Raw genomic sequence first — 27,225 nt, forward strand, 5'->3', positions numbered from 1 at the left:
AACATCTACGTTTTCTTAGGAGAACATTATTAAAATATTTGTTAAAGCATAATATAACACATACCAAGTAGAACTTCTTAAGTGCACTAAACTTACCCAATAAATTATTTTGTTAAATATTATATGACTCAACAGTAATTAAGAATTCATAATTTGTGACATGTTCCTTCTCAAGGATATAAAATCAAATTATTCTTTTCATGGGAGTTAAATTAATATTTTAGGGCTAATGTTTTATAGTTTATGATTTGTTGGAGTTGCTCAGGAATGAACTCTTTTCCTTTTATTTTATTTTTAAATGGCTCACCTTCAGTATTTAGATTATGCTCTTTTTCATATATAGGTTTAACTGGAGAGGGAAAAAACCTCAATAGAAAAAATTACCTAAAACTACTGCAGCTCCTGGATACCATTTCTTTGAAGAATTCATCCCTGCTTCCCTTTCTTCTTGCTTTGAAGACAAGGAACAAATGCTTCCTGAATGTGGAGTTTAACCGACCAGTTCACTGCTTTAACTCCAGAGTCAAGATAGTTGCAAGCAGATACAAGCTAAGTTCTGTACTATAGCAGTTCTCTTTGCAACGGTGAGTAACATTGCAGGAGAAAACATTTTATGCTTTTTTGCACGCTATCTCAGTGTGGGAGGATGAATACTAAATAATAAGTCAGGAAACAGAAAAAAAAAATGATACCCTCCACTTAGATAACATGAAAAAAGGTAAGGCTGGTGTTTGTTACCTAAAAGATTCTCCCAATAAATCAGGATTGTTTTCTTTCATCTTCAGCTCCCCAGTTACATACAATTCAAAAAAAAAAAGAAAAAGCTACCATTTATTGAGCACCTACCACTAAACTTAATACCTTAACTCTAATTCTAACAACCTCGTAAAATGTGTGTTGTTCTCTACTTTATTAAAATGGACAAGGTCCAGAAAAACCCAAATATTTCCCCAAAGTTTTACCACTAGTAAAAGACAACACTAGGACCCATGTGGAACTCCATTTGACTATATAATCTATGTTCTTGCCATACTCCCGTCTGATTACAATTTTTTTGTTTTTCATATTTCCAAGTATATGGAAACATAGTTTGTGTTTCACATTTGAAATTCTCAACTGTTACAAGAACAGCATTCTTAAGAGTAAAATCATGTTCCTGCAAAGTCACTGAGAAATTAAAAAACATCATGGACTTCTTTTGTGTTCATTACACACACCCGTTTCAAAGACCAGAAGACGTATCTGCTGTCTTACTGAAAGAGCATATTTCATTAGATAGCATTTTAATAGGTATAATAACAGTTCCCAATCTATTTAAGATTAAAACTAATAAATTATGCTCACCACCTCTGCCCACCATAAATTCGGTACATACTCACGCACTGAATGCAGGCCTCTGCCATTAGATGCTGGAAAAGATGGCAAGATAAGGAAAGCATTAACTTCCCTGGTTACCTCTTCTTTTTTCTCCCCCTAATAAGGACTAGTCCACTAAGACATCCTTGTTCTCCTGTGTTCCACTCTGCACACACTGTTGCTCTAATAATATTTTGTAGCTTCAACATTCACTTGTATATCATGATGACTTTCAAATCCATTGTCTCAGATCCTCCTTCTCATTTACCTAAAATCTAATCCCATAATATGAACTGCCTCTTTGCAAATGCAACACAGTGAGATCCAAGATGACATTCTCTCTCACATCACATCAGTGCTGACTCCTCAACCACTCTCCTTCTATCAGTTTCCAGAAAATAGGGTAATGTCGCTGACTGTCCCAGCCTCTGGCCTTCCTGGAGGTTTACTCACTGTGTAGCTCTCACCTAAACTCTGAACCTATTTGGGTTAACCATTGTATCCACTCATAGTAACATCATCTATGTTAACTATTTCATCTCTCACATGTATACAGACATTGCTAGTTCTAAATGACAGAATAAAGTGTGAAGAGATAATTGACTATACAAATAAACTAAAAGCACTTACTTGGGAGTCAGGTATTAACTCCATAATTCTTACATGGCAAGCATTTTTGAAGTCCTACAATGTACCAAGCAATTTAACTAGGTGCTTTATAAATACTATTTCATTTAATTTTGACAACCAAGATACAAAACAAATACTATATGAGTACATAGGACAACTCCTTGATGAGGTGATTAGTATCCACATTTTAGGCATAAAAGTTAGAGGGGTTAAATAACTCATCCAGGGTCACATATCTAGCAAGCAATAGTGCTAGAATTCAAATCTAGGTCTAGCTGACTTTAAGACCAGTAATCCTTACATTATGCTATGTTAGGCCTGTTTCTGCCATTTACTAAAGCCACTTTAACCCGAGCCTTAGTTTTCTTGTCCTGAAAAAGAAAGGGCGTTACCAGTGTCCCTGTGGGAGGAACAAGAAGCCAGTAGGAAAGCATCTGAAGTGAGGCATTTTTCAAAGTTCTCACACATTCACCCAACATGATCCAGTATGGTCATCCATCCCACTTCCCCAACTGCTGTTGAGAATCACTGGCTTTTCTTATACTGCACATGAAGTAGTATAATAATAATATATGAAGGGAAACTGTGATAAGATAAAGAAGAACACTATACACCAAAAGAATAAAACAGAGGTTTAGCAATAAGCCAATAAAGGGGATAAGATGGAATCATAAAATTATTCAAGTCATCTAAAAGAAAGCAAGAAAACAGGAAAATGGAACCAAAGAATAGATAGAACAAATGGAAAACAAATAGCAACATGGCACATTTAAACTCAACCACATCAGTAATCACATAAAATGTAGGTTAAACACGCCAATGAAAAGGCAAAGATTGTTAAATCGTATAAGAAACAAAGACCAAGCTAACCTGTTTATAAGAAATGCACTTTAAATATAATGTCACAGAGGGTTAAAAGTAAAAGAATTCAAAAAGATATACCATGCTATACCAATGCCAAACAAAGTAGCTTTCAAAGCAGGATATATAATGGAATAAGGAGGGTCATTTCATAATGATAAAGGAGTTAATTCATCAAGAGAACATACAATCCTAAATGTTTATGCACCTATTACCAGAATTTAAAAATACATGAAGCAAAACCTGATTAAAATGAAAAAGAGAAATAGTAAAGCACACTATCAGAGATGGAGATTTTAATACTCATCTTTCAATAACTGATGTAAAAAGTAGACAGAAAATCAGTAAGGATAGAGAAAACCTGAACAACACCATCAACTAACTGGATCTAACTGACATTCGTAGGACACTCCACTCGACAACAGCAGAATACACCTTTTTCTCAAGTACATACAGAACATTTACCAAGACAGATCTATTTTGACGATAAAAGAAGTCTCAACAAAGTTCAAAGGATTCAATTCTTATAAAGTTGCCTAATCACAATAGAATTAAATTAGAATCAATAATAGAACAATACCAGGAAAATCGCCAAATAATTAGAAACTGTACAATACACTTCTAAATAACGCATGAGTCTAAGAAGAAATAAAAAGGGAAATTAGAAAGTATTTTGAACTGAATGAAAATGAAAGCACGATATATTAAAATTTAGGAGATGCCTTACCTCCTCAATAAATATGAGTGAGGAAAAAAGAAGAGTTAAATGAATTAATCAATCAACAGACTTTCAGTAAGCAGTCAGAAATTAAGAATAAAAGAAAGAAGATTATGAATTCATAAAATATTAGAACTGGAGGAATTCTAGAAATCTTTGTAAAATTCGTAAACCCACAAAACTTACAGAAGAAACAGTTCCAGGAAGAACATATGATTTGCTTAATAGAGTTTATAATAGTAAATATTTAAAAATGAGCAGTCTCTGCTAGTAGCTACATTATACAAATATCTGAGTTATTTAAATGCCGATTTTCACCTAATAAAAGCAGATAAAGGTTGTATAAATAAAATTTGCACATTTGTTGGCCTGTGCCTGGTTAATGTGAGCATTTTGTGCTTTATATGTAGGTTTTCTATATTTACACACACAGCATAATATTTGAGAGTACTGAATTCTCGATTCACATTGCCTGAATACTCTGGCTTTACCACCACTAGTAGCCATGATATTGAACAAGTTATTAATCACCAATGCCTCAGTTTTCTCGACCATAAAATAGGAATAAACTGTAAAATGAGAATAAGTAGTTCCTACCTCCTAAAGCAACTGTTAAAGATTAAACAAATTAATGCCTTTTGCAGGCTTACAGCAGTGCCTGACGCATAGTAAGGGCTCAATAAACGACAACTATTAGCGTTGATTTCTAATTACTCGAAGCTTATTAGTCAAGACAATGACTTTAAATTTTTTAATTAGGTTGACATCAATTAAAATAAGATATTAGCACAGAAAAAAATGGGTTGCCTCCAATTCATAAGTGTTAAAAAATTTAAAAACGATTCCATGTTATTTGAAAGCCAATGTCAAAACAAAGCTGGGGCAATTTCTTTTCAAAGCGAGAGACAATGATCCAAGGAAAAATTATCTATTACATGGAGTGTTTTTGGACCAACCAACAAATTTAATACTACCACATATGAGATAATATTAAAGTTACACATTTGGGCTATCCTGCTGTTTTCAACTATTCCTTCTAATGTGCTCCATTCAACTAGAATTTATAGATTTAAATATTATAATTTTTAAAAGACAAAACACATTTGTAAATTTATTTTTAAATGGATAAAAGGCAGCATTCAGCAGTTTGTCATTTGAACGAATTCTATTTGGTATAAGAAAACAACAAAACTAATGTGGAACACATTTCACATTTTTTATTTTATGAAACTAATGCTTTCAACACTGCATACATTACTAAAAGCACAAAAATAGATGCTGTACTATCAAACTGTAAAGAATATAAATTGATATAAAAACAATTTTTTAATTAAAACAATCTCACGTGTCTCATGTGTTCTAAAGAATAAGGTAAAACAAATATATTTTTACTAAGTATCTCCAAAATTTCATACTTTAATAAAAACCACTATTTGTAATGCATGCTCTTTTTGACAACGATGCCAAAGCTGCCTCAGCTGGGCTGAATGAGTATGCGCCTGAATCAATAAGGTAATAAAATACCAAATAAGTCTGACTTACTCTATCCCACTGCTTTGAAAAGTAGGTGAGTAGATTTTCTATACTTTTAATAACGTAACTAAAATTTCACCCATAACCTTAGCATTTACAAAAATATCTTTCTCTTCTCTTCATACCACACAGGCACTTTTTCTTCACAGAAAATTACGAGGAAGCTGGTCATGATGGCACATAAAGGCAATGAGTGAGACTAGCTGGAAAAGGCAGAAAAGCACGTGGGCACCCACAGCACTACCTGTTCCTTTCTGATGCCTCTCAGCTACCATCCATCCTTCAGTCAGCCAACAGATTAAAGCTCTCAGCATGTATGCTGCCTTCTTTGAACTTTTTGCAATGAACTATACCAACCAGTATAGTTGGGAGAAGGATCAAAGCCAGGAAAACACTCATGCACAGTGGAGTATTAATGGGATATTAGCTAAACCATCCTAGCATACGTACCTCTCACCTGAGAGGAAGGCCGGTCTTATTTCAGCCCCGACTTTTCCCTACGTTGCTGAACTGATCCTGAAACAAACTTGGGTTTTCTGTGCTGTTGCTACTGTTGGTGGTGGTGGTGGTGGTGGAGATGCATGTGTGTGTGTTTGTATTTTAAAAAGGAGATGACTTAAAGGCAAAGGCAAAAACACTATGACTCCTCTGCCCTGGCATGGAGTGGATCTGCCCAACCTTACAGGATGTGAGTTCACAACATAAATGAATTCTGAATTGTCAAACAGCAAAGGAGAAACCCTTCTACTGCCTTCTCAGAAGAACCTCTTCTCTACCCTTTGATGCTACTTGGAATAAAAAAATCTTCTAAGTGATTTACAGATCAAATTCAACAACCTGAATCATTCATTATGCTAGTTAAGAAGGGTCCATAATAAGTCAGATTTATTTACAGTTCTGCCCAATTTAGCTACTTTCTTAGAAGGTCAACAATACATACTGTGGAGTGAAAACATGGTATTCAAGAAACAAGGAGACTGACTGCTATGCGTAAGGAGCTGCTATATATGAGACACATTGAGGGGCAAGGGGCTTTATAAAAACAAATAGCTTCAAAAGGAGAAATGTATTTCAGAAATGTGATTTCTGTATGATTTCAGTATGTCTGACTGGACTGTCACAATAGAGCTATATTAAAAAAAAAACCTACAAGAAAAGAAGCTCCACAAAAATAGTACTTTTGTCAAAAAACTAAAGAGCTGCAAGAAAATTGACAATCCTGAGAGGATAAAAGATGAAAACAGAAGTTATTTCCTTATTATAGGATTATACTATAGACTAGTCAGACTAAATGAAGACTCTGGATGACTACAGACTGCTTTCCTAAAATTAATTTGACACTGTCCAAACATATGCTAAGAATTCTATTCAGCTTTAAAACAATGAGTGGATGTGTATGAACTGGACCTATGATACACTAGCGATGGGAATGTAAAATGCTACAACCACTTCAGAAAGTACTTTAGAAATTTCTTCTAAATTTAAACATACATTAATCACATGACCCAGCAATTCCACTCATAGGTATTTCTCCAAGAAAAATAAAAACATTTGTATGAACAAAGACTTGTACACAAATGTTCATAGCAGCTTTGTTCATGATAGCCAAAAACTGAAAACAACCAAATGTCCATCAACAGGTGAATGGACAAATTGTAGTCTATACATATAATGGAATACTAATCAGCAACAAAAAGAAAAGAACTATTCGTATACACAACACAGATGAATCACAACAATGTTATGCAGAGCAAAAGAAGCCAGATACAAACGAATGCATACTGTATGATCTCATTTACATGGAATTCTAGAAAGCAAATGAGTGCTTGCCTGGGGCTGGGAATAAGAGGTGGGCATGATGTTGAGTAGGGGCACAAGGAAGCTTTGGGAGGGAGAGAAATTGTTCTACATTTTAACTGTAGTGGTGGTTACATGGATACAAATTTTTTAAAACCCAATTGAACATTTTAAAAGGGTATATTTTAATGTATGTATTGTGTATTCTACAATATGTGTACTTCAATTAAGATGAATAAAAAACAACAACAACAAAATTTTGGAAGTAACATATTGAAAATGAGGAAATAAATATCCCCACTATACTAACTGCACTATTAAGATATCAAGGGTATGGTGTCTCTTTCTATGAACATTTAAAGGAAACAAATTTTTAAAACTTAAGAGGAAGGTAAGTTGAACGGTGAGTGTATCTGGCAATGCTATCACACATGAAAAATGATTGAATGTTTAGTCTGGTGACAAGAAGATGAAATAGGGTTACATAATTGCCTTCATATGTACGAAGTGCTACGCTCTAAGGGGAAGAAACAGATTCCTACTCGGTAGAAGCTACAAACACACAAATTTTGTCCTCAGTATATAGAAGACAATAATTATACTTCAAATTAAAAATCAAATCACCCTTTTAATATTCACTATATCCCAGATACAATGCAACATGAACCTTCTAAGAAAGTAGTTACTGAGTTCTCATCACTGAACTCTGCCTGTCAGACTTACTGAAGAGGGCATTAGATAGGTTGATGGATTAGATGTCCTTTAAGAGTCTTTTTAGAGTGTATTTTGTCCCTTTAATAAAATTTGAAGTAAAATTTCATGATTTCAAGTTACTGAATTTTATACTGGTTACTAGTACCATGCATTTCATATTTTGGTGTTCAATAAATATTTTTTAAAATTAAATTGTGCTTTACTTTTTGGGAAAATAAAATACACTAGAATGATTCACTTTCTAATGAAATTTCAGGTATTACCTAACAGTCCAAAAAGAAAATTGTTGACACAGAAAAAGATAAGCCATGTGTTCTATAAATGTAAAATGATTGGCCCAAGAAAATAGTGCTTTTCCTACTATTCAGGGGAAAAAGAGTTCTCTAATGGTAAGAATGACAGAGAAAGTTAAAATTTAAAGTAGATCTTAAAGGTAAGGTAAGCTATAGATGGATGTAAAGGATGATGGCATACATGATAGGCATTAATCACCTCCCTTTGCGTTTACTCTTCATTTTTCTTTTCCCAGAAGGTAGACCTTTCTTTTAGGGATCCAAGGATTCCAAAGAAGTTAACTCCACCTTTCACTCCAGGGATGGAACACACAATCCTGGATACAACAGTTAGGACTTTGCACCATCACGGCCACAATGATTAGTCGTGAGGTGGAAATATGACCTACACTAGTTGAATCAAAGTAAATATCAGGACTTTTGTTAGAAATACTGAGACAAATACATTTTTCCGAGTGGAGGTAAATACAGAAACAATAAGCCTCAGGAACTACTAGAAGCCATATCAGAACCGAGACAAAAGTATCAGAATGAAACCAACACTGGGAAGCCAGAATAAAGAAATGGAAGTCACTAAGTCTCTGGATCATTCCCAAAGTAGCCCTATCTTTGGGCTTTTGAGTTACACTAGCTAATGTATTCCCTTTGTGGCTTAAATACATTTGAGTCATTTTTTAAATTATTGTTTTTTATTACTTACAACAAAAACTGAGAAGGCAGGAACTTCATGCAAAGAAAAATAGACTAGAATGCACAAGATGTCAGTAAGACTTAAAGATTGGTCTCAGAATTTTTAGCCAAATTTATTACTAAAGCAATTCTGGTGTTAAATACAGACATATCTAAGTTCCCATTCACTGAGCATATTTTATTTGCTCTATGTGGATATTTCTTATGAGCACTTACTTTAAAACTTGTAAATGTTTTTAGATCCATTTCAACTAGCTCCTCCACATGAGCCCCAGACTTAATGGGTCTGGGCTGTAATCTTGAAGTGGGGTGAAAACAAGATGCTGCCACCTCTATTCTCAATTTGCCACAATCAACTAGAAGTTGGGTTAAAGAGCCATGAAATTCTGGATTTCAGCTCCAAAAAGATGAGGGAAACATGGACAACATTAAGATAACCTCTGCTCCACAAAGTTTCTCACTACTATTCTCGAACTCTGTTCCAGGTCCCAAATAAATCAGAGCCCTGAGGATACAATTATAAAACTTCTAACAACCAGACTATAAAGCTACCAGATGGCAAAATTGCTAAAAAGAAAGCTGCTATTAAAAGCAAAGGACCCCAAGATTAATGTGACTCATCATTTTAAATATTTCAGTTAAAAATTATATGGGAAAAAAATAAGTACTGGTAAGAAAAGACTTAATTGGTCTCACTTACCACTTTGGAATTTTGAAAACCACTGCAGACTCCAGTCTATGTTCCTTTGATAAATATATCTGAATAAATAAGAAATAGGATGCTGTCTTTGGTGACCTTCAGGTGCAAAATCTCTTAAATTTCATTTTGTCCAAATATTACTTGAGAAAATTTTTTAAAATATTCATAAGTGCCTGTAGAATATTTTTAGGACAGTATCTTCCCAAAGATGGGTGAGGAGAAAAAATAAATAGCAAGTTCGGTCACATAGTTGACTGTTTTATTAATTGAAAAAGAAATTATATATTCAGGCTTCCTAATACAGAAATAGAAATTATGAGAGATTTTCATGCTCTGCAATTCTATAAGTAATTTCTCATTCATAACTGTTTATCCCTAAAATTACATATATTTATACACACACCAAAAGAGAGACTGAATTCATCCTGAGCTTTCCTTACAGAAAGGATATCAGTCCCAACTTAATTTAAGATTAAAACTTTAGGTGGAGATCAGAGGTTAGGGCTTGTTTTAAAAAATAATATACCTTAAATAAGAAAATTTTGTACCTTTTTACAGTTCCTCACTGCTTGGCAAAAACAAAGAAAAACATGGTAGAATAAATGTGTCAAAAGCCATGTGATCACAGGCAAATTATATTCTATTTCTATATTATTATATATTTTCTCCAATAAGCTGGCATTACTTTTGTAATAAAAACACAAAATCCTTTCTTTTTAAATGGACCCAGGCATGTATAAAGACCTTATAATTCCACATTTTCAAGTGTGTAAAATGGTCCTACCTTCTCTGCACCATATCTTTCCCCATACGGGATAAAGCGAATTGCTCCTTTGGGAATGGTGGTGGAATACTGAAAGCCACTTGGCAGTCTCCTCACCACCACCTTAATGACCACTGGCTATTTCAGCAGTTTAATTATAATGTGCCTAGGTATGGGACATCATAGTTTATCCTGCTTGGGGTTAGCTGACCTTTCTGGATGTGTAAGTTGATGCTTTCTGAAATATGAAAAATTTTCAAGCTTTATTTCTTAAATACTTTTTATTCACCATTTTTATGCTCTTCTCCTTCTGTGACTCCAATTACACACATGCTAGACCCTTAGGTATCATCTCTTAAGTCTCTTCTTTTTTTTTCCTAGGTTCTTCATATTGAATAAATTTTATTGATATGCTTCAAGTTCACTGATTTTTCTACCATCTCCAATATACTGTTACGCTCGACCATAAATTCTTAATTACAATCATTGTTCTTTCCAGTTCTAGAATTTCCATTTGGCTTTTTTTATAGTTTCCATTTCTCTGCCACAATTTCCTATCTGTTCCATCACTAAGACCATAGTAGTTGTTGGTTTGCTTTTTTTTAAGCCTTATATGTGTATGCATACTTAACCCTTTGTCAGCTGAACACAACATCTAGGCCATCTCAAGGTCTGTGCTGTTGATTTTTTTTGTATGTCTAGTAATTGTTTAATTATATATTCAATAGTATGATTATAAAATGTAATAGAGTGTAGAGAACCTGGATTCTGATTTTGCTACGTTCTTCTGAAGAGTGGTGACTTTTTTTTCTCAGGCAGTATAACTACTGGTTGAACATCTTGAATTTGTTTATATATTGTTGGAATGATTTTCAGGAAAGCTCAAGGTGTTTCACAAGTTCAGTTCTAGTTCAGCAGGCTCAAACTTCTATCTTTGTCTTCCTTGTAGATTTTGTTGAGGTCTAGTTTTGAACTTGTTAGGGTGGATCTAGAGTAAGCCTTACTCTAGGACATAGAACTTACTTCTAAGGTGTGGAGTTCTTGGTTCTCATCTGGATACCTAGCATGTTAATAATATCTCTCCACTCTGCCTAGGACAGAACTCCAAAGTCTACTAGGAACCTTTAATATGTCTTTCCATTTCCAGATCCCTAGTAAGCTCACAGATTCTCTTTTGATACATATGAAGTCCATCTCTCAGCTAAGGACTCATGGGGAACCCACATTTAGAATTCTGGATGCCCATTTCTGTATACCTTTCTCCTTTCTGGTGCACTGCTCCAGATTCCAGCTGTTTCAACTGCCCTAAACTCTGATCTCTGCTTTCTCAGGTCAGAGGCACCACTGTTTCTGCTTGGACTCCATATCCCTGTGTCACAGTCAGGAAATTATCTCTAGGCAGAAAGCCAGGGCAGACATGGGGCTCTTCTTATGAGTGTGCACTCTTTTAATAACCACAGTCTTGTACTGCTTGTTGTCCAATGCCCGAGAACAGTTGCCTCATATATTTTCTTCACTTTTATCAGTTTATGGGAGGAGGGTTAGACCAGTACTAGTTACTCTATCAAGGCCAGTAGCAGATGCTCTTGTCCATATTATTTTAAATGATTCTTGTTTTTCTCATTCTCTTAATTTCTATTGGTCTTCTCTACCCACCCTCAATTTGTATAATTTTTGAGCCTGAGTTAAATTGACATATACTGCAAAATAATTTTGATAAAATATTTTTGAATTTAAGACCTTATAATGAGGATGGAACACTTTGAAAATATTAATATTATAAGTTTTATAGAGTTTCTGAAATTTAAGCAAAAATGTTTTAAATTTAAATTCTTTCCTCTCATACTTACTTTCCTTTTCATGAAAAATAATAGCACAAGCAAAACATCAGCAATACTCTGCTGCCATACTGCCTTTCACACTGCTAAAGGAGGTTTGTTTATTTTTATTTAAGGCAAAATAAAAAGAATAGAAAAGAAAAACCTCACATTATCAGAATTGTCCTCATTTCCCAATTTCTCAAGTTGGTCTGATCTCAACCTTCGGAAGCACAAAGGTCTTCCTACCCATATTTAAAGACTATGGAAATATCTACCTGTTCCCCAGACAAATGAGAGATTTAAATGGGAAATCAAAATAAACATCACAAAGTCTTTAAAATTTTTAAAACATTTACATGAAATGGTGAGTCCCACAAAGGAAGCATATTTTTTGCCAAGCATGAGTTTCTCAGTTGATTTAAATACTTGATATACTATCTCAAGCAAATGCTTGGAGATAGACAGGGCCGACTTATCCACTAAGCACAGTGCCTGGGGCCCATAATACTTTCAGGGGCCCACAAAAATGTTTTAATTTCACTTAAAATCAGAAGAGTAACTAAAAATTTAGGTCAAAGAGAATGTTTAACTTTTCTTAATATATTTGTCCTTATATCAACACAGTCATAAAATGTAATTATAATCGAGCGCCTGTGTGTGTGTTTGTGTGCATATGTGGAGATAGACATAAATTGGCAATTGTTTTCAGATTTTCTGGGAACCTCAATATCTCACAGAACCTAATTCCTTGTCTGATTCTAGGGTATGAGGTCTCTAGACATTCTTCCCTCTCAATTCCTGGAGGTGGCAATTCCATCCCTCAACTATTTGCCTCTGATCTTTTTGGTTTGCCTGAACTAAATCCACTTGCAAACTAATTGTACTCTGGGAAGCTAGACATCTCCATGGCCTCTTTTAAGCTACCATGTAGTAGACGTTATCTTCATGGCTGCTTCGCAGCTACTTTACATTTGCTTTCTACAATAGAGAAGTAGACTTGATGTCTCTTCCTATTTCAAAGCCCTCAGTCTCTTTGGAGCCTCCCACAAAGTTACAATTCCTGTCCAAGCGGTAGCTTCCAACTCATAGCCCACTTGTAGTGCCAAGATGATAATCACACTGAGAACCCACAAAGTCCCAAACCTTAGCTGACTTAGGTTACCAGGTTCACTCACTTTTCCTGGTTCTCTTAATTTATTTATCACTTATGGCTGTTCAAGCAAGTGATCATCTGTATTCAAATCTTCACTGTCTTACAACAACAGAAATATTCTATCTGTTCAGAGTGACCACTATAATTTTCAACAAGAGAAAAAAGTATTTAAGAGAATAAAATTATGTTTCCAAGACATTCAAAAGAAATCTTGCAAGTAATATAATCCTTACGATATACAAAAGCAGAGTGCTCTGGATTGAAGCTTGTCATGAAAGATGGATGGTGTGCTAGGAGCTAACTATTGAATCTCTTAGATCCCTTTGCTTCAGTGAAGTTCAATTAGTTTCATCAGAAAGAAGGCCTAGATCCTAGTTCCAGCTCCATACTGGTACACTCATTGGCAAAATACTTGACTTTTTATTTAGTAGTCTCAGTTTTCTCATAAATGAGGTAGACATATAAATATATGTCTTGGCAATCTTCAAAATACTGTTAGCATCAAATGAACAATTGTGCCTCAAAAGCCCTTGGTAAATTTAAAAATAAATAAATAAATTTAAACTACTACTATTTTGCCATAATGAGACCAACGTTCTTAAATCTCCTAGGCTTATTCTCCATTTTTCATAATAGTATCAATCACAAAGTCAGAATAATTCTTTTCAATTTTTAAATATGTTTTATATATCAGACTTCAATGTATTTCATTTGGGTTACAGACTACAGGCTTAAAATGTGCTAAACCACTGCTTTTCAGAACAGTTCTAACACTTCCTATTCTGTAAGCTTTTCACAATCAAACAAGTAAAATTTAATCTCTGTTGTGCATTCCAAGCAATTTGTTTATACTGTAGAACAAAGGGCAGCACACTTAGTCTATAAAGGGTCAGACAGTAAATATTTCAGGCTTTGTGGTTCCACAGAGTCTCTGTCACCACTACTCAAATCTGCCAATGTAGTATGGAAGCAGCCATAGACAATATGTAAACAAACTGGCACAGCTGTCCCAAGAAAACATTATTTACAAAAACAGGCTATCAACTGGATTTTGCCTGAAGCCTGTAGTTTGCCAACCCCTGCTCTAGAAATATGCTTCTCAATCTTTACTGTGCATACTAATCACATGGAGATCTTTTTTTTTTTTTAAAGATTTTATTTTTTTCCTTTTTCTCCCCAAAGCCCCCCGGTACATAGTTGTATATTCTTCCTTGTGGGTCCTTCTAGTTGTGGCATGTGGGACGCTGCCTCAGCGTGATTTGATGAGCAGTGCCATGTCTGCGCCCAGGATTCAAACCAACGAAACAGTGGGCCACCTGCAGTGGAGCATGCAAACTTAACCACTCGGCCATGGGGCCAGCCTCATCACATGGAGATCTTAATGCAGATTCGGATTCAGTAGGTCTGAGCGGAGTCTGAGATTCTGCAATTCTAAGAACCTCCCAGTTGTCTTATGATGATCCTGGTCAAACAATGATATTTTTGAATAGCAAGGTTCTGATAAGCTCCATGAGAACAGGGAACCTATCTAATTATCTACTGTGTAGCCTCAGTGCCTAGAACAGTACTTGACACACAATAAAGCAAATATTTAAGAAACAAATGAAAAGAACCAAGAATAAGCTTCTACTAGAATGTCACGTTCTGCCTTACATCATTGTTATCTGTGTCATCCTTTATGAGGTTCATCCTTTGTTATGTTCACTTTAGCTTTTAAGTCTACCAAATCTACCAGTCTTTTTAACATGGTAGATTTTCTAATAAATGTTACTGAATTAAACCACCGTCCTGGTCCATGTACACAGTCCAAAAGCTAGTTGTTACTGACAAATCCACCCCAAACTCTTCTATTTTCCATCCCTGTTATGGGGCCATAACAGCCAAGTTTGTACTTTATGTTGCTGCCCTCTTAGCAATACCTGAGTAGATCAAAGATGAAGAGCTGAATCAAGCTGGTCTATATTCTCTCTCTTGGGATTTCTGGAACTGGGGTCTCTGTCTAGGCTGGTGACTCTGAGTAACTAAGGAGTAGTGGTGGTGACTGTATGTGGTCATGTGCATCTGAAAGTAAATTTATAGAGTGTGAAGAAGGGAGAGACATGTAGACAGAAGCAAACATAAAGGATGAGGAGAGTACTGCCTAGGCTCCTAATGGCTTTACTGATGGAGAACTCCAGTTCCTCATGAGGCCAACCTATTCTTTGGGATTTCAGGAGTTATCCAAATATCTTTCCACATTTCTGTTTTTAGATAGATTGAAATGGATTTCTGATACTTAAAATAAAAAGAATATTAAAAATAAGACAGTATCTTTCTAATTAAATACTTCCACTTATAAAGACCATATAGAAGCAAAAATATACACAGAAAATGTGTCAAAATTGCAAGAGGGAAAAATGTTAAATTGAGGAATCATCAAGTTTTCAATAACTGGAGCCTAGTAATCAAAGGCATGAGTATTATTAAATCGATTATATTTTTAGTGAAAGGATAAATGCTACCAACAGATAAGAGTACTAATATGAAGACTAACATATGCTAAAACAAATAAATACTTCTATAATTCTTAAGGGAAAAATTTGCCATCACTGGACCCTTAGTTCCAAAATTATTCAATATACTTCTTTACAGGTGGCTGGTCCTAACCACATTTTTAAAAGTAAAAAATTAACAATTATTAGAATGAGCTGATTGAGATAATAAATATTTCTTTAACCCAAAAGAAACAGAAGAGAGAGAAATTCTATGCAATATTTTCAGTAGAAATGAACTTGAGAAGGGAGGAAGGATAGGAAACAATCACACCCAACTGGAATTCTATAACTCAGACAGGGAACGAGATATAAAAAGCAATGCATCTAAGCCAACAAACTTCCCAAGAATCTCCTAACAGTCAATCACCTCAAAATATGAATTGATTCTGGTCACCCTTGCAGCCAACTATTCCTACTTAATTTTTAAAAAAATAATTGCTAATCAAATAATCCACATTTTTTGTTAGGAAGTTAAAATGGAAATGACAAATTCCTAGCACTTTTCATTCGTAGCACAATTCAAAGTATCCATTATTTTCCAAGCAGCAAATGAAAATGTCAAAAACATTCTTATTGTAGATATTTAGTTATTTTCTGCCAAATTAATGAAAGGAAAATATTGCACTTTGAATTGGTTAATTACCATGAATCCTTCTGCAAAGGCTCCTGCTTGCAGAACTAAGCCAGCTCTAGTTGGCACACGGCCCTCATATTCATGGAGACTACACTATAGGCTCCACTGTACTCAAGAGACATTTAGTTTTTGGCATCCATTCACCAGCTTACAAATCATCAGTCCTAACAATTATAGACACTCAACTGTCTGAAGTAAACAGGGCAGAAAGCACCTGCGTTTAATAGGGATGTACCACATTCTGCTTCTTTGAAATTTTAAGAGCTAGACTTAGAAAACAGAATGAACAAGAATACTCTGATTTACACATCTTCTAGAAACTAGAGCTACTTCAACAAAAATCTTCTAGTGACAAAACTACTTCAAGGAAATCCTCCAGAAGCAAGGCAAAATTTTAGGGAAGGAGGAATTTGGAAAAGTTCCTTTTCCTTAGTTCTAGGACAGGGTGAATGGAGCTATTTCAAGTATAGGCCGCTTGGGAACCCACACATAGAGCTCATACCTTGCCATTTCCTAGGATAGATAGGTGCTAATTTGCCTATTTCCAAATCTGATAAAATAACCATTACTCAAGCCTAACCACATCTCTCCTCCCTCATCCTGCCATTCTCTTTTCTACAGAAATTCAAAGACCTGGAATGCCCACTCTCCATGTTGGATAACATATTGGATATACTTCTTTAAAACTGAATAGGAATATGTTTCTCAACTTTTTGAAAAATATATTCCACTGATCCTTTTATTTGGGAAAGAATGGGTAGACAGATGGAGACAGAAAATAACTAATGATTTCTCTCTCTCCTTTTTCCTCTTTCCCTAAATAAAATGGAAGAAAAATCCTGAATCAAGACAGATAAATAATGATAAACTTAGGAATCCAAGCTGGTTTCTCCAAGATGCTCTCCATATGGTTCTTATAAGTAAGCACTCCCAGGCTACAAGTGTGTCACCTCCTCATACAGAGTCTTGCATCAAGGAATGCAAAGAGCCAAGAAGCCAATAGTTCATCCTAAAAAGGACCATTCAACACCATCTACAATATTAATCTATGTTAACATCTAAGTATTATGGCAAATGTAAATTTAGCATGCAATTTTTTTAGGATTAGCAAAATTAGCAAAATATAAATTACTAGTCAAAAACACTTAGAAGACATTAGAACTTCAGGCTGTGAGAAGTTGACATAAGTCTTTATTTACCTTTAAATAAATTGAAGCTAACCCAGGATGACAACCAGGATGCCTAGAGGGTCTAGAAACCATGAAAGAAACAGTATACAAATAAACAAAGAAAAGAAGATAGAAAAAGATAAACACAGAACAAAGAACAGATGGAAACAAAGAGAACAAATAGCAAGATGACAGACTTAAAACGAACCACATCAATAATCACAGTAAATGCAAGTGATCTAAACACATCAATTAAAAGGCAGATATTATCAGACTCCTATGAAAGCCAGACCCAACAATATGCTGCTTTTGAGAAATGTACATGAAATATAAACACAAATAAGTTAAAAGCAAAAGGTTAGACAAAGGCATCATACTAACACTAGTCAAAAGAAACCTAGAGTGGCTATACTAGTATCAGAAAAAGTTGATTCCAGAATAGAACCATTACCAGGGATGCAGAGAATAATTTCAGAATGATAAAGTAGTTAATTCATCAAAAGGATTTAATACTCTTAAAAATTTATGTACCTTATAACTGAGCTTCAAAATACATGAAGCAAAAACTGATAGAAACCAACATATACAATATTCTGGCCATAAAACAAGCCTCAAATTTAAAAGGATTCCAGTCATACAAAGTATGTTCTCTGCTCACAACTGAACTAAATTAGAATAACAAAGACCTCTGGAAAGTTCTTGAACATTTTAGAACTACTTAGGGCACTTCTAAATAACCAAAGGGTCAAAGAAAAATCAAAAAGTGGAGTTAGACAAGTATTTTAAACTGAATGAAAATGAAAACATATCATATCAAAATTTATGGGATGCCACTAAAGCAGTACTTAGAGTGAAATATATAATATAAAACATCTATAGTAGGAAAGAAGGTCTCAACTCAATGGCCTCAGCTTCTACCCTAAGAAATTAGAAAAAGAAGAGTAAATTAAGCTCAAAGTAAGCAGAAGAGAGGAAATAATAAAGATCATAGCAGAATTCAATGACTTAGAAAATAGAAAAATAGGAAAAATCAATGAAAGCAAAACCTCATTCTTTGAGATGTCAATTAAATTGATAAACCTACAGGCCGACTGAGCAGAAATTAAAAGAAAAAATATAACTTAGTTATGTCAGGAATGAGATATTTTTTCTTTTAATTTCTGCTCAGTCGGCCTATAGGTTTATCAACAGATAATAGGGAATATCATAACAACATTATGCCAATAGACTTGACAGTTATTGACAGCTCAATAACTGGATATAACCCAACTGTCCATCAACAGGTGAATGGATAAACTAATTGTGGTATATCCATGTGATAGAATATTACTCATCAATAAAAAGAAACTATTGTTACATGTAACCATATGGATGAATCTCAAAATAATTATGCTGAAAGAAAGCAGACAAAAAAGAATACGTATTATATGATTTCATTTATATAAAGTTCTAGGAAATGTAAACTAATTTACAGTGACAGAAAACAGATGAGAGACTGCAGGGGTTTGGGAGTGGGAGCTGAAGGGGCTGGGGAGAGGTGGAAGAAAGAGAATATAAAGAGACACAAGGAAACTACTGGAGTGATAGTATATTCATTATTTTGATCGCAGTGATGGTTTCACAGATATATACATATATCAAAATCACACACTTTAAAAATGTGCAGTTTATTGTATGTCAAATATACCTCCACAAAACTTTGTCTTTTAAAAAATCAACAACCACAAAACCTGGAAAATCTGAGAATATACTAAGTCTGCAAATGAGAAGCATGAAAAAAGGAATGATGGCTTTTGGCAAACAGCTGACAGCAGAGAAAAATGAAAGTGATTAGATTTGGCCTATGTGGCTTCAGGAGAGAACTAGCACCCACGGAGCAGAAATTAAAAGGCAGCTGCCTCAGCTACACAAAAGAATACTCTAACAACTGGAGCTGTCCAAACATGGAACGGACTGCTTTTAAGGTAAAGCTCTCTCACGGTCACAGAAAGAGTTAAGTAGAAACTCAACTGATCACCTGTTAACTGAGGTATTAGGAGAAATGCACCCTTGAGAAAGGAAAGTGTTTCCTGATCTTAAATGCACTGCTTAGAAAAACAGAACACATAGTTTCCACTTGGGGAGAAATCTAATCAATCGCATTCATCAGGCCCAAGAGCCATCAACGCCAAACATTTTGATTGGTTAAAGTATTTAGGAGCCTATGAACAAGGTTAATGAGCATACTTGTCAATCTGCAACTGGGTTATCTTTCACATAGGAAAAGCAATAAAGAAGTCTTCAAAGATAAACATAGTTTGCAAAATGTGTATTTGTCTTGTTTGTTTTTGCATGTAGTAAATTATCACAAATTTCTTCAGGGAAAGGAGTACTTACAATGTTTACTATGTAATTTTAAGCTCTTAAGAGGTCAATAGCTAATAATAATGGCTACTATTTATTGAATATCTATTATAGGCCTAGAAATTCAAGCAAAGCATTTTGAACACATGAACTTTACAATACTGAAAGATAGCTATTACTCCCATTATACAGATTGAAAAATCTTAGGCTGCGGGAAGTTAAGGGGATCTCCAGACTGAGGATCTGAAGTTGTCTGTCTGGCTCCAAAACCCAATGATATAAGATTGCCTACTAGTTCACCAAAGAAATAGGAGCCATCTGATGATCACTCCACGCAGTCACTTTCTTCCCTCTCCAAATATCTCCTATAATCCTGCCCAATGCATTTTGCAAAAATACAAATTTTCTCATGTTATTCATCCAGCTTCATTTCCTTCAGTGTCTTATAACTCCTAAGTAAAGTCTAAATGCATCAGCATGGCCAATGGGAGACCCTTCTGCCTACTTTTCTAGCATGATTTCAAATTATTTCTCCTGTATATTCCAGATATACTAAAATATTGACAAGTCTTTTTAAAATGCAATACATTTGTACTTGCCGTTCTCACTTTTCTGCATGCCCTTTGTTTCATTTTCCACTTGGTGAAGGAACTTTTATCCTTCCAGATTAAGTTTAAATATTGTCTCCTCTGTTAAAGTTTTCTCTGACATTCCAGCAACAATTAGATGTACCTCCTTTTACATGTACATCCCTCTATTCATACTGACAATTATTTGTGAATGTTTCCTGCAAAAAATATCTCCTCAGAAAGTTATTCATCTCTGTATTACCCGTACTCAAATCTGATACATAGCAAAGGTTCAGTAAATGTTTATTGACTGAATGGATGGATGATGGACAGGTGGATAAAGAAGCAATTAAATGGATACACTAACCAGTATCTGAAATTAAGCAATAATAAGGAAAACTTAAGGGTTTTCCTTTTTTTTTTTATATATAAAAGAAATCATACTGCCTATGCCAGAGATATACTAGCTGCCACAATTATAATATATATAATACACCTTGTTAATTCTATATGATTTCATCCTAAATTACGTCTTAATTGAAGCAACTATTATTATCTAGCCTATTTGATTGTGCGGTCTGTTAAAACAGTTCATTTAATCAAAAGTAAGGGTAATATATAATTTGATGCAAAAATTAATTCTCAAGACTATAAAATGGTTGGAAACCAGGAGATCTGTGAACCACTCTGATTACTTGTCAAGAAGAAGAAAGCCAGAGGAATAACCTTTTTGTGACCTCCTCCCACAAACAAAACTATTCACAGATTTTACTGCTTCAAGATGTAACCTTGTTTAGTGCTTTCCTCCTATGGATAATGTGAGACATCGAAAAAACTTCCACCATTTAAAATTTCAAGCTCCTTTCTTCCTCAATCTTTATGATTTTAAATTAAAATATTTTTATTTCTGGCCAATGTATGTTTGATTAGGTTCCTAAAATTAGTCTTAATATATAACTGGAATAATTTATGGTACATTTTGGTTTGGGGGGCTTTCTTCCATTGTCTTATTCTCTTACCCAGACCGATATGGAAATAACCTGGGTTTCTGTTGGACACTGCTGTTTTATGTTAAAATCAAGCTAGAACTAATTCTTTTTAAAAATGCAAAATAAAACAGAATTTAAAAAAAAGTCAAGAAGCTTTGAGAACCACTCTCAGCTAATGGAAAAATTATTTTAATTACATGAGAAATATTCTGAAGCAATCTTCTGGGTGAAAACAAAGCATTACTTACTGGTTGACGGAAATGCCTCTAAAGAAACGTTCACATGTTCAGAAGCCCTTAGTCTATGAAATAAATGCCTTATACATGTAGGTTAAAAAAAAAAGTTCACACCTTGGTAGTGTTCTTCTAAAATGCTGCCTCATTACAGCAATAGCATTTTGATTTATTCTAGAAAGGGTTCCTTTCCGAAGAAGCGCTAAAATGTGTTTTTTCAAACACATAGGAAAAAAACTGAAGTGCTCTATAAAGTACTCAAACAGTCTATAGCAGTGGACTTTGCTTTAAAAGGACAAAAGAAAAAGTCATTTTAAATCACATTTAGTGTAATCATCTTTTTTTTTTCTTTTTCTGAAGCATGATAGTAAAATGAGCATAATAACTAAATGATTTCAGAGCCCAGCAATGGAAAGTTTGGGACTGCAAAATGAAAAGACAAAAAAAAAAATTTGGCCTAAGATATCCATTAAACGAAAGGAGACTATTTTCCAATAGCTGGTGTAATTTTTCTCAGATCAGCCTGAGAACACAGGATATGCAATTTGTTTTGATTTTTCCCTTTACTATCTTGAACTTTGCTCCTGCATTTTCTTTTATAAATAAACAGGTTAACAAAAGGAGGTAACTGATTGTTTAACTTATCATATTGTGATCTTTCAAGGGAAACATTTCATTTTATTCAAGTTCTGGTTCCTCTCACCATTTCTTGTCTCCTTCATGAGAAGATGATATTCCATAAAAGGAAAGGACATCATGTGTGAATTAAGTAAGAAGGGTTCATGAGAGAACGAGAATCTAATTATATAAACACAGTTCCCTACAGGTTGATATAAATTCCAAAATCTCTGAAATCTTGTCTTTAAAGGCTAGAAGTGCTTTTTTAATTATGCTAAAAGTCCCTTGTCTGCTTGATCTCTCATGAACAATTTTAATCAGGCAAGCCTAATACACTCCGTCTCACAGACAACTTAACAGAGCTCTCAACTATGAGCTAATGGGAAGACAAGGAACCAAAAGCATTTTTATTAAAAGGAAAAAATGGTCAGCCTAGAGATTTGGCCAGCAATAAAGCAAGATTAAATCATGCTTTTTCCCCACTTAGCCTACTTAACTTTAAGAACTACAGACATGTAATTAATTTGCTCTTGAGATTTACTCTGTAAACATAAACACACCATTTTAAAAAATACTACATCTTTACAATTCACAGCGGTTTTCATTAACCTGCTTTCTCACTCACAAATGGACTAACATACTAACAACCAGTGTGCCAGAATCTAAGAATAACCCCTAAAATTTATCCTCCCAAAAAAGGAGAGTCAAAAATCACCCTCTTTAGTCTATGGAAATCCTGAAAAGTTCAAACTGAGTATGAAATGATAATTAAAAGGACCAAATATCGCCAGTCCACCTTTCAGCCAATCCTCACGCCCACTTTTTAGTCAGCTATCTCCATGAGTCCTCAGTCCATTTGGAGGCCCCCTCAATACAGCAGCCTACAATAACCTTCATTTTCCAACAGCTCTAAACTATTTAAACCTAATAGCCACCATTTTAAGCTCCTTTCTCTTAACCAATTCTACCCAGAAACTCCAAAAGAGTCTTGATGGCTGCCCCCGGCCCTAAGAGCTTGGAACCATGCTACACATAATTGGTTTTGTCTATCTACCTTGATCCCCCAAACTGCTTTGAAATTTAAAATTCAAATTTTAACCCCTTGTCTGAGTTTACCTACACTTAGCTGCTGGGTGGACTGCAGCATACTCTCAATCCTCTCTGTGCCTCATTTCCTCCATCTGTAATACTGTAACTAATAATTCCCTCCCTCAAAGAGTTGATGTAAGAATCAAATGACATAATACACAAAAGCATTGTAAGAATTAAATGACATAATACACCTAGAACACTGTGGACATTTAATACATTTAAGTTCCCTCCACCATGTCCCAGATCTGTGCTTCCAGGCTCTTCAAGCATAGGCTTATCACTTCCATTGAACTCCCAAGAAGATACTTAGCTTCTCGCATTCTCCCTGTCAATCTTTGCCAGCCTCAGGACTCACCAGCAACCCCTACCTAGAACCTTGCTTTCATTATTTCTCCATCTCTACACTCAGCTCCCCCCGCCCCCACTTAAGGCTTTCAAGCTATTTTCATTCTAGGGCTCCTTGGGCATCTCTGACTCACTCAGTTTTTCTGTGCACTGAGTCACGTTTACTTATCCATTATAGACCGCTTCATTTACCTTTGCTTCAGTGTTTACCTGCCTGGTTCTCTTCCTCATTAGTGCTGTGCCTCTTACTAATTGCAACTGCACACTATCAGTTTAATTTGAAGCTTTTGTATTTACACTGATTTAAAAGACTATTCTTTACAGTTAAACTAAGAGACAGAAAATTAAAATACAATAGATTAGGACAAATAGTGATGACTATAGCCTAGGAAAAAAACATTTGATTAAATCTTAGAAAATGATTTTGTTTTTTTACAATCAACATACATTTATGCATTCACCTATCAGATCCTGTGATTCTTCTGACCTTGTTGCTTGATGAGCTGTAAAAATTCAACTTGCTTATTGAAATGGTAGAGGCTAAAGAGTAAAAGGGATTACTTGCCTAGCAAGGTAGGGCAAAAAGCAAAATTAAGAAATAAGATTTCAAGAAATGTTCATCAGTACTACTAAGATTACAAATACACTCACAAATCCTTTTAATGTCTCCGGCAAAAGAATTGTCTGATCTATCTGCAAATATCCCAGAGTAAGAAAATCTCAGTTATAGAGTTAGAAAACCCAGGTCTCCAATAGGGAATATTCCTCTGGAATAAAAAAAAATCAGCTAGGACTACTGTCCAGATATTATAACTATGTTCAATGATCTTTTTTGTTCTTTTTTACTTTTTTTTTTTTGCTTTCCCTTAATGTTCTCTCCCAATCCTCTGCTGGATATGGATACACAAATTTAAAATACTTAGTGATGCATTATTCTTTACATAAATATGAATTATCTGTCTTTCATAGACTCCATGATTGTTAATTTTCCTAATGGAGTATAAAGTCTTTGCAATATCCCACGGTTAATCCCGACTTGTTTCAAATTACCATGTTTTGGAGTTTTGCCTCAGGTTCTGGTCAAGGACATCAAAACAATATATCAAATAAAGTACCATCAAGGACAGGTGGTTTGTTTTATTTTAAGTAACAGAAAAGAGTAATAAAATAATATTTCCTAGAATTTTACCTTAAAAACTCTTAGGATCATTCTATTCAATTCACTCAGGTAAATTTTATACTCTAGCAATATTAACAAATAAATTATTACAATGACCTAATTCAGTACTATCTGAAACAAGAGCTGAAACTTTCTTTTCTACTCAATATTTGGTTTTAAAAGAGCTGCTATTACATCTGGCCCCCAGATCTTGTTTTCTAATACCATTTTCCAGTTAAAAAAACCAGGGCTCCTTGGAGAAGTGACTCTCTCTAGGAGTGAAGCAGGAAATATAAAGGCAAGTCTGATGTATCCTATAATGCCAGAAAGTTAGGAAGTGCTCAAAAAAGAAAAAAAGAACACATCAACGAAGGTACGTCAAAGAGACACAAGAGCCAATTAAAAATCTCCCAATGGCCAAAACTGGAACAATTTGAGCAATAAAATAAAATAGCATTGGATTATAACTCAAAGTACAAAATAAATATCCATGAATCCATACTTATATAAATAAATGATTGACTAAATAAATAGATGGGGAGGAGAAACAAAACTCTTGTACAGAAGTAGTCTAAATAACTTTTGAAAATATTCCACTCTCAAAGGGGTGGAACATCACTCCCCACTCCTTAGGTGCGGGCTGTGCCTTGTGACTTCCTTCCAAAGAGTACAATATGGAAATGGGGAAATAAAGAGAAACTTTATAGCAGTGAAATCTGTTAATAATAGGGGAATCAAGCTGCAAGATATATGGGAACTCTGTACTATCCTCACAAGCTTTCTGTAAATCTGAATCTATTCTAAAATAAAAAATGTATTCTAAAAGTTTTTAAAAAAAGTCTGCTTATTGCCTTTGGCTTTCTGAAGTTTACTATCTAGCTTACCTGTAGAAAACTCTAGTCAAGTTTAGACTTCAATTGTACAATTCTTCACGACACTCTCGGATCCAGAGTTTACTTGCACTGCAGTAGAATGGAAAGATGTGAGGCACAGTCCTGCATTTGGGTTCTGCTCTACATGCAGCTATCCTTACGACCAAAGTAACCAATTTCCTCATTGATAAAACGGGGCAAGCCTACCTGGAGGGCTTTCGGATATCCCTATGGGAAGGAGGCTAGTGTGATGGTCTGTCTGCATTCTCATCCCTGAGCATGTCATCTGAATCCTGTTCCACCCTTCTCTGGCTTGACCCACTTGGATGTCAACCTGGTGCCAGATCTGGCTGTTTTCAGTTTGTTTCTTTAGACTTCATGCTCAAATGTCATTTTTTCAAAAACTCAATTCACTGTTAACTCTACCTGTGGAAGAATAATCAGAAATTAGATGGTTGCCTCTATCTGGGAGAACAGGAGGCTAGAGTGGGAGGAAGACATGATTTGCATTGTATATACTCTTGGACTATGAGAATTGTTTTTTACTACTGTACGCATTAACTATTTAAAAACTTATTACAAAAGCCACAACAAGAAATCCATTATTACCCAGAGATGAAAATAGGTTTCTTTTTTTACCTTTGTATGAGCTATCTGTGTGTTATCTCCTTTTAATATAGTACCACGGCAAAAATCATGGCTCCAGGAGATTAGTCTAAAATGATTTCAATCAACTTCTTATGTACCAAATCAGTTGTTTCAAAATAGCATAGGAGTCTTGGAATCAAAAGTGACTTGGGATGGAACCTAGGCCTGTCTATTCACCAGTTATTTAACCTCACTAAACCCCAGCTTCCTCATCTGTAAAGCTGGAATAATAACACTCACACTCCACAAGGTTATTGGAAAGATTAAATAAAAATACAAGTAAAATCCTTAGCATAGTGCCTGGTCCACCTATTACTGTCATTACCAGTACAAATGGAAGTCTGTGGGAAGAACTGATTTCTCACTCAAATGTGTCTTCTATTGAGCTATGAATCCAGAAGCACCTTCCAAATTTTAACACTCCTAAAGTGCAACTGGCTTTCAGCAATTATTATTCCTAATTCCCTAAAGAAAAAGCATTAAATAATGAGAATAAACAGTATTTCCCTCTTTGCAGAGAAATTCTCAAATCATAAGAAACATTCAGGAGTCACACACTATTTAGAACTGAATAATTCTTATGGACATAAAAGCAACAAAATATTCAAGAACAACATAAAACTTGATTAAATGTGCAGAATGCTACAGTTGAAGTTGTCTTTGGGATTCTGCCAGAAGATTGCATAAGGGCATGTCACATTTTACCTAGACAGATTCTTGAGACTACTGGTAACACATATAAATAACTTTAATAAAAGTACAGGTTACAACAATGCATGTAAACATTTTATGTACTCAATGAATATTTGTTGAGTGCTTTTGTGTCCATATATATGTGAATAAATAATATGTTACCAATTCATAGTCCTTCCTATGAGTTATTAGAAATATTATTCCTTTCCTATCTGTCTCAAAAAAGTAGCTCAACATGTTTTTACCCTTATTTCTATTTTATCGTGGTTTTAAATTAAAGCATTTCAAAAACTAAAGTA

The 27,225-nt window shown here is 34.7% G+C and overlaps 1 protein-coding gene across 10 annotated transcripts in view; it reads right to left on the minus strand.

The window, feature by feature from the left end:
• RFX3 (regulatory factor X3) overlaps positions 1–27,225 on the minus strand; it is a 264,256-nt gene that overhangs the window by 169,541 nt on the left and 67,490 nt on the right. For 2 of the 10 annotated variants that reach the window (XM_046664491.1, XM_046664488.1), the window contains exon 2: positions 25,793–26,011. The exons of 5 other annotated variants lie outside the window; for them this stretch is intronic. In XM_046664491.1, coding sequence (XP_046520447.1) covers positions 25,793–25,871 — 79 coding nt within the window. In that variant the 5' untranslated portion in view covers positions 25,872–26,011. Of the gene's footprint in view, positions 1–1,375; positions 1,404–25,597; positions 25,676–25,792; positions 26,012–27,225 lie in introns of those variants that run through there. 3 more of the 10 variants (XM_046664492.1, XM_046664498.1, XM_046664496.1) reach the window with 3 other exon arrangements.

The sequence above is a fragment of the Equus quagga genome, chromosome 6 (genome assembly GCF_021613505.1).
Source record: "Equus quagga isolate Etosha38 chromosome 6, UCLA_HA_Equagga_1.0, whole genome shotgun sequence".
Classification (NCBI taxonomy): domain Eukaryota; kingdom Metazoa; phylum Chordata; class Mammalia; order Perissodactyla; family Equidae; genus Equus; species Equus quagga.